The sequence below is a fragment of the Astatotilapia calliptera genome, chromosome 17 (genome assembly GCF_964374335.1).
Source record: "Astatotilapia calliptera chromosome 17, fAstCal68.1, whole genome shotgun sequence".
Classification (NCBI taxonomy): Eukaryota; Metazoa; Chordata; class Actinopteri; order Cichliformes; family Cichlidae; genus Astatotilapia; species Astatotilapia calliptera.
Genome location: NC_137438.1, coordinates 21,276,292 through 21,288,350, shown reverse-complemented (window position 1 = coordinate 21,288,350; position 12,059 = coordinate 21,276,292). Strand labels below are relative to the sequence as shown.

Sequence of the window (12,059 nt, the reverse complement as noted above, 5' to 3'; positions counted from 1 at the left end):
TCCAGCCAACATAGATACATGCTAATAAAAGCTAACAAGTGGACAAGGCGGCAGCCAAAGCTACTTGGCAGTCAAAGTAGTCTCTCCCCTCGTAATGGAAATTTAAAGACTGAATTTCAATTGGAGAGTTTTTATCCAGCTATCATAAAGAGAGAAACTCTCCACAGAAACCAAAATCGTCTTTTGTGACTCCACAGCTACTTTTAGGTGCTCCCTTGTCACAAGGGGTTACCAAAGCAGGTAGCCCCCAAAAATGCCTTTGCAGATATAACCCCAAAGGGGATTTGTGCCTTCAGCCAGAAGCAAACCAGTGACTTTTTACAGTACTTGCCAAAAAATATGACACCTCTCAGCTAGCTTTAAAGTTAGCATAGTGTATGGAGCAAGCCATTTGAGGAACTGCATATTCTTGCACTTCCTGTTGGATTCATTTTCAGGTTAGAATCTTTCTGTTTGATTTTTAAAAAACTTTTCTCATGGCAATTTTTTTAAAAAAAAGAAAAAACAATCAATGGTAATTTGTACAGATAGTACAAAATAGACTTTTCTAAGTAAGGGTTTGAGCATTAAGATATAGACTATTGTTTATACTCAAGAGACTTTTATCCACCACATCTCTAATTAAGGCTTTGTCTGTCATAAATCTGATATACATCAGATTTGCTTTTCATTTGAAAATAAACTCAATTTGAAAGTCTTTTATGATCATAAATACTTCTCACAAAATGTGATCCTCCAGGTATTCACTTATGAGAGTGAAACATGACAGAGCAGAAGACATATGTGTCAGTGTTACAAATGTTAGTTTAAACCAGTTGATTACATACGTATTCAGGACTAAACATTTTTAAAAGTGAATACGTGTAAAAGCATTTCAGATTGAGAAAGTCATTCGTTTGTCAGATTAACTGATATCCATGCTTCTCTCTTAAATCTTGCAGGATGATCCATTCTCAGCACTCGACATCCACCTCAGTGATCATTTGATGCAAGAAGGAATCCTTAAATTTCTGCAGGATGATAAACGAACCGTGGTCCTCGTGACCCACAAACTGCAATATCTTATACATGCAGACTGGGTAGGGCCTTCTGTTTCCAGGAAAATACATGTCATAAATTCAGTTTTCATTGAGCCTTAACATTATATTGTGTGTTTTGTCCAGATTATAGCAATGAAGGATGGTACAGTCCTGCGAGAGGGAACTCTGAAGGACATTCAGACTCATGACATTGAACTTTATGACCACTGGAAAACCCTGATGAACAGGCAGGATCAAGGGCTGGAGAAGGTACGGTATAAATCTGCAGCTGTCTAAGTGTTTAGTAAAGCTTTCTGTCTACTCTAATGTTTCTCCTATTATATCCACTCCTCCGGTGTGTAGGACATTCAGCAGGACAGTCAAACAACACTTGAGCGGAAGACGCTGAGGAGAGCTTTCTACTCCAGAGAGGCCAAGAACCAAATAGATGATGAAGATGAAGGTGACAGATTCCTTTTCAGTGTAACTGGTTGAGTCATGTTGTCAGAGTTTCCTCCTGAAAAGACATGATGACACATAGACATAGTGCCATCTTAGGGTTCATTGTCAAAGTTTGGTGGAGTGCTTGTTTCTCCAAAATATTCTAGATTTACTGTAGGAAACATGTTAGTACTCAAAAGTCCTTCTAGTTTTTTAATTGAATGTAACCTATCACTAATTAGCACCATGGCATCTTCAATACCATCTGTGATGATTAAAATGGTTAATTTATAATCACCTTAAAATAAAAATGATATCTTCTAAATGGGATTTTATTCTAACAGAAGAAGAAGCCGAGGAGGAAGACGATGACAACTTTTCCACGACCACCAACAGAAGGTCAAAGATCCCGTGGAAGGTAATCCACTCATCTGCACAATGACATTTTCTCGTGATTTAAAGTGTTGTTAGCAACAACATTAACTGCCACAAAAGAAAAATAACCTCAGCTAGTTTACTGGGCAGTTGTTTGGTGTAGTGTTAGTTACCTGCTACTATTTTTTTAGAGGAATAACAAGTTTGACCGACCAAATAACCAGTGACTACTGCTTTTCTTACTATGATCCATGCTGCTCTCTCAGGTGTGCTGGTGCTACCTGTCTTCTGGGGGGTTCTTCATGGTCTTCCTCATGATTTTCTCTAAACTCCTCAAACACTCCGTCATTGTGGCAATCGATTACTGGTTGGCTAACTGGACGTCGAAAATCAATAACAGTGCAGAAACAGACATGTATATTAATGGAACCAGACCCACCAACACCGCAGTGCAGGTACAATAAGTCTGTCATGGGTTTTAATGGGTTTTACTGGGATTGTAATTGGTTTTATTAGGATTTTAATGGGTTTTATTGGGATAATGTATTAAAATCACTTATGAACTGAATCTCCTGTTGACTCTGAATGTTGCAGAGAGCATAATAAGGGAAAATATATACAAATTAAATGTACATTTTAACTGAATGATTAAAAAAAAATCACAAATGCAGAGATCAGAAACCAGTTGGTGACATCACAGTGGCTCTATTTGTATTTTAGAAACATTTAATGATAATATTAGTTTCTGACATGTTGCTCTTGTTTCTCCATGGTGTGATTTCTGTCTTGTTGTGTGTCACCGGGGGCAGGACTCCTACTATCTGCTAGTGTTCATCATCTTGTGCGCGGCTGGAATCACTTTATGCCTCATCACCTCCCTCACTGTGGAATTTCTTGGTCTTTCTGCAGCCACCAACCTGCACCACAACCTCCTCAACAAGATCATTCACGCTCCCATCAGGTACATAAAACAGAACTGCAACAAGACCAGAGTAGACATCTGTAAAAAAGCTCGAAGCTCACATTTAATCTTTTAAGCAAACCTACGTCTGCTTTTATAACCTGTTGGAAGTTGTTTTTGTCTTTTACATGCTGAATTCTTAGTCTTTTAATCTATATGTGTTTACTTGGTAGTAAATGTGTGTGTAAAAGTTGTATTTTTTATTTTACTTATAACCTGTGCTGGTTTTTTGCGCTGAAGCGAGAATGGACCCTGGAGGTGAAGCTGTGCATTTGCTGGTTAATTAGCGTTCTGAGTTTGAAGACTAACAAATATCCTAAAGAGTGAAGCCTTTACATGGGAGCTTCTTGAAATGTGGATTAACCTTTTTAATAAATCTGCTGGCGGTTTTGATCCAGCACCTATGTCATTGTGCCATATGGCTCAACTATGGCTGTAGGAAGTGCCCCAAATAATAATAATAAGACGCAGAACTGAGCTTTTCCTGAATGGTGTCTTGGGTCACCCCTAACGATGGGGTGAAGGGTGCAGTCATTTAGACTACTGTGCATCAAACATTAGTTTGCACTTCTGTGCAGGCGTTTTGGGTATGTTAGACTTGGAGGAGCAAGGACATGGATGAATTATCTCTGGGCTGGGTTGGAAAACACCGCAGTGTGCTGTTGGAAGAGTAATATGTGGTGATGAATGGAAGAGAGTCAGGGGAGCGTTGATTGTATTTCCTCACATCACTTTTGTAAGTGGTAGAAAATCATCAGAATCAGAATACTTTATTGATCCCTAGGGGAAATTATGTAAAATGGATGGATGGATCCGCTGAACAGTGTGTTTTTGAGTGTGACTGGGGACTTTGGCGAACCATCCTCACACTTGAGCCACATCTCTAAGGAAACAGTTGAGTTTTGTGTGTGTGGCTGCACTTGTCCCGCTGTTCTTCGCTCATCATCGGTCTTCGTAATTGATGGAAAGTTTTCTGTTGCTCTTTCTGCAGACTCCCTCTCTTTTCTTCAGGATTACATAACCCTTATTTAAACACCTCTCTCCACAGGTTCTTTGACATCACTCCTTTGGGGCAGATCCTCAACAGATTCTCAGCTGATACCAACATCATCGACCAGGTAAACTGATGAATTTGCATAAGAGATAATGGACTCGAGGCCCATGAGGAAGCGTGTACACAACTGCTGCACTGAACAGATGTTTTAATTATTATTCCTGGTTAGCCGTCAAAGTGAAGTTGTGATTTGTTTGTGTTTTGCTAAACTAAAAGAAGGAAGCAAACATGACTGAACTCCCACTTCCTCATTTCCTTTCATTGTAGCATATTCCTTCAACGCTGGAATCTTTGACGAGATCCACGCTGCTCTGTTTGTCAGGCATCGGGGTCATAGCCTCAATCACTCCTATTTTCCTGGTTGCCTTGGTTCCTCTGGCTGTGGCCTTCTACTTCATTCAGAAGTATTTCAGAGTCGCCTCCAAGTATGTCCACAGTGTATTTGTTGTAGCTGCAGCGCATAATTTTTCTATCTAAACAAATCAGGGAGTTTATTTAGATGCAGTGAGCTGAATCTCCTCACTGCAGGAAACAGGAAACATCAACTTGATGATTTATGGGAACATGAATTCTGAATGAGTACACCAGAGGACATCATGCAAATAGGATTCAGTGTGTAATATGCATGTGTACACTTGTGCATGGGAGATTTCATATGAAGTGATATGCATACTGTAAAAACACCTTCTCTCAGGGACCTCCAAGACCTCGATGACTCAACACAGCTTCCTCTGCTCTGCCACTTCTCTGAGACTGCAGAAGGTCTCACCACCATACGAGCTTTCAGGTACACGCTTGTCTTTTATGCACTGAAATTTGCAACCCTTGTTTTTTTTCTAAAAATTGGTCAAAAAATGTGAACGACGATTTTACGGCTGCTTGTTGTGCTCTGCAGAAGATCATTCGTAAACAGAAGAAATCAAAACAGTGGTGAATTTTTTATATTCTTCAGTTCAAACTACTAAAGTTCAAACTGGAAATCGAGACAAATACAGAAGATAGAGTGTATTGGCATAGCTTTTGTAAAAGATGTACTTCAGTCATGTTTTACAGGCATGAACATTTTTTCATGTTTATTTTAATGTTTTGTGTCTTTTTTTCTTCTGCCTGTGGTAACTTGAGTTGAAAACAAGTGAACTTCTTTTAAGTTCCTGAAGATGTTTCAAATCTCAGGTTTTTCCACTTCTGATGCCACATTTAGATAAGAGGTAGAACATCGTCAAGAGCCTAAAAGAAGTCCACTTACTTTCATGTCAAGCCCATTAAATGACCTTGACCTGGATGACTGAGAAGCTAGACTGGCACTGTAAGTCAGCGGTTCTCAAAGTGAGGTCTGGGACCCGCAGAGGCCCAAAAAAGCTCACTGCATAATTTGCTATGAATCGTAAGTTTGTGCTGTATTATTACAAATATAAAGATGGAGACATTTTATACCAATGTTTGGGCCCAATAGACACTGATATGAAAATAGCAAAGTACAAGTACTTTGTATATACCTATAGTTTTCAGGCATCTGTACTTTACATGACTCCTTATTTTTCGGACATCTTTTTGATTCCTATCGCTAAATTTTAACACAAATATCTCTACTTTCCACTCCTTACATTCTCAATACAGACGCATTACTCTAGATTTATCACATTTAAGGGTAGGTACTGATTCTTTCTCATCACTGCACACCTTCCAGACTTCCAGCCAATTTTAACCTAAATAAAGGGAACAATAACACATAAAAGACAACTTTACTGGTGTATCCATCATTGCACATGACTGATCTAAAACATATAAAAATGAAAGAGGCAAAGCAAAGACATAAAATCTTTCTGCAATGAGAGAGGAAATGTGCTGTTAGTGACATTATGAGAGCAAATGAAGACACTGGGCAGCTAGCTTTGCTCAAAAACAACTCGTAGAAAGAACGATTTTTTTACTTTTGAAGAAAAGTTAAATCAGTACTATTGCTTCAGAGGAAACTATAGTATTGAATAGACCAATCACAACACCTGTGGGTTGCGTCAGTGTGATGTGCAGTTCCATTTCTAGGCAAGAATACATCATGTTATGGTGTAGGCTACAGCTCCTTATCCAGCTAGCTATCTGGCACGCGTGGCCAGAGCTTTATCTGCTGCAGACCGGCTTTGACTGGCTTTTGCATTCAGTCCTTCACAGGCATCACCTTTGCATGCCTAATTCCAAACTTTGAAGTTGAGTCCACACAGTGTGACTACAGAAGAGATCTCCATAGAAAACACATGACAGTAAATGTGTACATAAACATTTGGTTCTTTTGCATAACTTTTGAAGCTCTTTTCTGAACTGAGTGGTTTCGTATTTCGGGCTGACTGATAGAGCGAAATGACTGAGTTTGTGAAGTTATTGAAGATGATCTTTGCCTGTGCAGCAAGGCTTGGAAAAATCTGGAGACCGTTCTAATGGTCATCAAACACGTCTTTATTGAGGTGTCAAAACACTTCATTAAGGGTACAGGGAAGGTTGTCTTCATTATGGAATGAGTTAAAGTGTCCATTAGCACTTTTTATCCTGTCACCTTCCACAGTAGAGCTGTTCAGAGCCCTTTAGATTGATAGGATTGCCGTCTTTGCAGCTCTCTGGTAAGCTGTCACAGTTTAGGTTTTACTTTCAAACATTTTGTGTTGTGCTTTGCTGCCGTTCCTGTGGCGGTAGCGAGAGAAGTATCTTCTTGTATTTCTGTATTCAGCCTCGTTCCCATCGTCCGGATAATCCAACATTAAGCAGCTCTCATACTTTTTTCTCCTCGTTTCCCCTGAGGACTTCCTCTTCCTAACACACACAAATATACAAACACTGAAGGACTCACACACACACAAAAACAGTGAATCTGGTGTTGAGACAGATTCTTGGCAATCGTGGGATAGTTCCCATTATCGTAACCACTGGTCTCCTTCCAAACCACGTCTGGTTTAGATGGCAGTGATTTACTACTGAATACAAACAAAGATAAAACTTTGAGATTCACCAGGCTGAAGTACAGTCGAGCTGCTCCCCTTCTTTCATTGAAAAACAGTGTACTTCTCTTACTTCCTGTTTGCGTTTTGTTTGTTATTTGTACTCCCTGTGTGAGTTTATTGTTTGTGTTCATTATTGAGGATTTAGGGGAAGATGATGTCAGCAAGTGATCAAAAGCCAAAGGCAGGAGGGCACCAGCAGTTCAGTGCATTGGTGAAGCCGTTAAACAACTGATGTGTCTTCTGTTCAATTACATGTTTGCTGCAGACACGAGGCTCGGTTCAAACAGCGCATGCTGGAGCTGACCGACACCAACAACACAGCGTACCTGTTTCTGTCTGCTGCCAACCGCTGGCTCGAGGTCAGAACGGTGAGAAACTCTTTTCATCGGACTCAGAAGAGGAGAAAGTGTTTGGTTATATAAATATGAGAGAGAGAAGATCTGAAGCTTTTGCTGCGGGTTGGGATTTGTTATGAATATGTTGTATTAGTGATATTTTGTTTCCTGATGTCTCTGCAGGACTACCTTGGAGCAGTGATTGTACTGGCAGCGGCGGCAGCTTCAATATGGAGTTTCCATTACGGGCTTCATCCCGGAGGTCTGGTGGGCCTGGGCCTTACCTACGCCCTCACTGTGCGTTTTCTCTTTTATGTACAGTTATTATCTTTTTTTTACTCTTTATTCAGTCAGTGAGTTGCCCTCCATTCGTAGTTAGACACTAATTTAAATTACTGTGTTTTAAAAGCAAGTTTTTCAAACCTAAATTGACGCGGGGTTACGCGGCAGAACAAACAAGCTGAGTTTAAATTATATTAATTACTATTTAATGGATCATTTGTGCTGTGTAATAAGTCTGTGTAAAGATTCATTCAAAGTGATGCTGACGTATAAATTTGATCTCCATGCTACAAAAATGCCTCTGTGCAGGTCACCAACTACCTGAACTGGGTTGTGAGAAACCTGGCAGACCTCGAGGTTCAGATGGCAGCTGTGAAGAAGGTCAACAGCTTCCTCAGCACAGAGTCTGAGAACTACGAGGGCTCTATGGGTAACTCAGTGTTAGGCTGATGGAGCAGATATAGCAACATTTTGTAAATGTTTATTGTGATTTACATCCCTGTATTCATCATAAGCTCTTCTTAATCAGAGTCTTTCTAAGAACTTACTCCTCTTTTCATCCTTTCTGGAGGTATAGACCTAAAATATATAAACTTACTTTGTGGGGGAATTATACAATCAAAAATGCCTTGCAGTGCCCTCCACATCCGTCTCCAGCAGCCTTTAATAACCAGACAATCCCAGTAAACATGCGAGTGGTTTGCACTGTGGTTTCCACAGTTCCTCCAGCAAACCTTTGGGCCTTTGGTGTCTATTTACTGCTCAGCTTTGACGTCTTTGATGGAAAAATGTGGCCTAAACATGGCGGAGTATGTCTTTAGATCTCCACCAGCAGCATCAGTATATAAAAGTGTGATAAAATTGCATCTGCAGTGCAATGGCACAAACTGTGGACTTTGTAAACACATTTAGACATCTGATGTTACACATGATACACACACACACACACACACACACACACACACACACAAACACAGATCTATGTATGGTTATTTGCCAAAGGAATGGAGTGGACTGTGACTGTACAGTATGCATGTGATGTGAGTAGGTTCACTGTGTTCAGTGAGTGTATGTGTGTAAAACCTTTTTCATAGTTTTATCTTTTTTGCTTATGACTCCAGAAGTTGTGTGTTTGGGTTTATGGACTGTTTCTATGGCGAAATGCAAAAGCTGCTGGCATCTTTTTTTCCCCAGTTGAAGAGATGGCAAAACATGAACACTTCATTATTTAATCAATCAATAGCATAGTACCACTGAGAGTACTAATGCCTAGCCAGGCCAAAATTAAACCTAACCAAACCCAACCAAACTATTTTACATGTTGTACAAAACGGGAAAATGTTTCGCTGGTCAGCCAAAGAACATTTCTCCGAGGCAGAGCAGCTACAGTATTTTGGGAAACATAACAAAAACAATTCCTGAGGTTGATGAATGGATAGAAAGTGAAGGGATAAAAAAGGAGGCACGATGGAACGAGAAAATACTTTATCTCAAATTTAAACAAAAAAAAAACTGAAACAAAGGAAAGTCCAGTTAAGAACTGGCTCTCTGTCTGTATCTCATATGAGCATCATCCATCTGATTGAGTTTTCCACTGAAGTCTTTTTCTTACAGTAAATGACCCACAAAACCAAAGTCCTCACTGACATCATGGAAGCTTCCAGCAAACTGATAAAGGAGGATAAAGGAGGAGTAAGCTAAAAGCAGGACTATGAAATCCTTACCTTTCAGTGCAGTAATATGATCAATGCAGGACGCAGACTCAGCTTTTTGTAGCATGTCATAGGACTGCTAACACGCAAATATTTTCTTTATTCTCTTTAGTTGACTGTTGGAGGCCAAAATCATAACTGATATTAAAATATGAATAATTGCCCAGCAGCGGTTTTATTGTTTACTGTAACTCAGGATGGAGAGCGTTTTTTTTCTTCATCTTTTTGTTTCAGTTAAAACAGTCCCCTTGGTTTATGACCAAAACAAACAGCACGCTAACACAGTAAAGTAAACTTGATCAGAACTACATCTTCTAAACTGTAACATGCTACCATATTAATTGTGAGCATGTTGGAATACAGAGGTTAGCTGTTAGCCCCCCAGAGCCTCTTGACCTTTTCCTCAGTGCATTAGTAGCACTACTGGAACACACAGCCATGGCCCAAAAAGTCAGCATGCCCCTGTTTTAGTGCATATGTAGCACCAACAACAAAATGAGATGTGAAAGAGACAGAGGCTAAATAACGGAGCATAAAAACACCAGGGAGGAAAGAATTGTAACAAACATGTGCAAAAGTGATCAAAATGAATTAATAATCAGTTGTAAATAAGCAAATGAAATTTGGCTACAATATTATAGCAAAGACGTGTAAAAGAACAAAAAACAAAACCTGAGGCGCAGTCACTCTGGCTGTGATTGCCCTCTGCGGGTGATTATACACATCTCTGCCCAGGGATCGTGTTCCTGTCATGAACCACTGTGTGTTCAGGGTTGTGGACTCAAATGCAGGACTTAGGTGACAAAAACTGAACATAAGATGAGCATCTGAGGCTGATTAAATAACAAAGTTCTATAATGTAAGAATTAGCAGAGAGCAAAGCATCCAGGAAACAGTAGGAATACTTCTTTAGAAAACACAGAGAAACCCAAGCTGAAGGTACGGTAAATGGACTGGTCCTTCTGTAACACTTTCTTCTATACCTAAGGGCAATTTCATACCTGCAGTTCATTCAGTCTTGTCTGAATCAGTCGATGAGTTTATAAATTTATAGCTTATTTTGTTTATTTTTCATGCAGAGAAAAAATTCAAGTGAACTTTGAGAATGTTCAGTCCGCTTATTGGCCAGATGTGCAGATGTGGGCAACAAAAGTAAATATGGGAATAAGGTGCTATGATCAGGATTATTGGAGAACATCGAGAATTCACATTCATTTCACCTAGTTGCTAGTCCATACTGACTTTTGCACATTTATAGTACCTTTCCACATTCCAGAATTCAAAGCATACGAGGCAAAGGGAAGTTTGTTTGTTTTTTTAGCTTAGACCTGCAGTGTGCACCTCTTAGTTGGTTCAGATCGAGGTCGGATCACGTTTACATCATAGATGATTGGTTTTTCACCAACCCCACTAAGATCCTTCCTACAAAGGATCTTAGTGGGGTTGTTTTACACCTGAGTGCGATTACTGTGTTCACATCTGCACAAATGAACTGCACCATCGAGGAAAAATAAGTAGAATTCAATTTAAATGGACTAAACACAGCAGGTGTAAAAGCATCATAAGTGCTTTCTGAAAGAGGAAACAGGCGGGAACCAAAACACAGTTGAAGACAATCAATGAATCTGTGAGTGTAGAGAAAGGACGAAACACTCTTCACAAGGGAAAACTGAACTTTCAAAGTAAAGACAGGAAGTAACTAAAGAAACTAAAGAAACTAGACAGATATAAGGAAGAAAAATAGATGAGACAGAAAAAGGAACAGAATGGAAACACAAAGGGGAACTACACACAATCCTAAAGTCAACAGTAACTGAAGCTAAGAACTGAAATCTGGAAAATAAACCATAGACAATGGATAAAATAGGAAATTGCCAACAACTGTGTGAAAAGAAAACTACATACTAACAATAACAGAAACCTTATCCAAAGAAACAAACACAAATCGAGTTTTAAAGGAATTGTTATAGTTTACCAATGCTTACAGAGACTGATGCCAACTGAGTTCTGAAGCCTCAAAAAGCTACAACTTGAGGCAAAAATTTGTGTCATTATCAGATAGAGTACTGGATAGAGTCTGAATCGTTCAAAAACTGCAGGATACTTAGCAGTAAAATCCTGTGGCATATAATCAGAATTTCAGTAAAAGGTCCACTGGCTTTCACCCATACCATCCTGAGCACACCCAGTCCCATCTATGGGCAAAGTCTCCTATCTGTGGTGTTATGACATGGTCTATAGCTCCTGTTTACACCATCCAGGACTGTAACATAGACAGTAGCAGCTGTAAGAGGTCTGCTTTTTGTTGTGGTGTTCTTAAACTTCAAGAGCTGTTTTCTGGTCTGAAGGGTCTGAGAGTGAGTAAGAATTAAAGTTTTTAAAAAAGAGAGGAATAAACCACCTTCTGTGTCTCTCCCTACAGATGCCTCTCAGGTCCCTGAGAACTGGCCCCAGGACGGTGAGATAAAGATCCAGGGCCTGTGTGTGCGCTACGACCCAATGCTCAAACCGGTGCTCAAACACGTAAACGCATACATCAAACCAGGCCAGAAGGTAAATACTGATTCTGTGAGAAGAATGGAATCATTCAATCATTCAGGAGTTTTCATCTGGTAGGATGGTGGAACTAGATTTCCTAAAGTTAATAAAGTCAGTTAATGCTGGATGTGCGGAGGCAAAGCTCCCATTAAGTCTACCATCAATACAATTTTATTTTCATCAATTTTTAAGTGCCTGTCCCTTAATATAAGACAGCCCACAGGGACTTTACAGAGTTCTTCTTCACTCAGAGGTCTGACACTGGCGTACATGTCCATGTTATGCAGCATACCTTTTCTTAAGTTATGTCTGCAGGAGCAGTGAGTCACAGAGGTTTGCAAGGAACCGTGGG

General features: G+C 39.8%; 1 protein-coding gene across 1 annotated transcript in view; it reads left to right on the top strand.

Moving 5' to 3' along the window:
* Positions 1 to 12,059, top strand: part of abcc9 (ATP-binding cassette, sub-family C (CFTR/MRP), member 9) — an 82,313-nt gene that overhangs the window by 49,500 nt on the left and 20,754 nt on the right. The window contains exons 24-36 of the mRNA XM_080291725.1: positions 942 to 1,079; positions 1,164 to 1,289; positions 1,383 to 1,482; positions 1,805 to 1,878; positions 2,102 to 2,290; positions 2,645 to 2,796; positions 3,845 to 3,914; positions 4,118 to 4,275; positions 4,545 to 4,637; positions 7,106 to 7,208; positions 7,359 to 7,472; positions 7,767 to 7,887; positions 11,592 to 11,722. Coding sequence (XP_080147851.1) covers positions 942 to 1,079; positions 1,164 to 1,289; positions 1,383 to 1,482; positions 1,805 to 1,878; positions 2,102 to 2,290; positions 2,645 to 2,796; positions 3,845 to 3,914; positions 4,118 to 4,275; positions 4,545 to 4,637; positions 7,106 to 7,208; positions 7,359 to 7,472; positions 7,767 to 7,887; positions 11,592 to 11,722 — 1,569 coding nt within the window. The remainder of the gene's footprint in view (positions 1 to 941; positions 1,080 to 1,163; positions 1,290 to 1,382; positions 1,483 to 1,804; positions 1,879 to 2,101; positions 2,291 to 2,644; positions 2,797 to 3,844; positions 3,915 to 4,117; positions 4,276 to 4,544; positions 4,638 to 7,105; positions 7,209 to 7,358; positions 7,473 to 7,766; positions 7,888 to 11,591; positions 11,723 to 12,059) is intronic.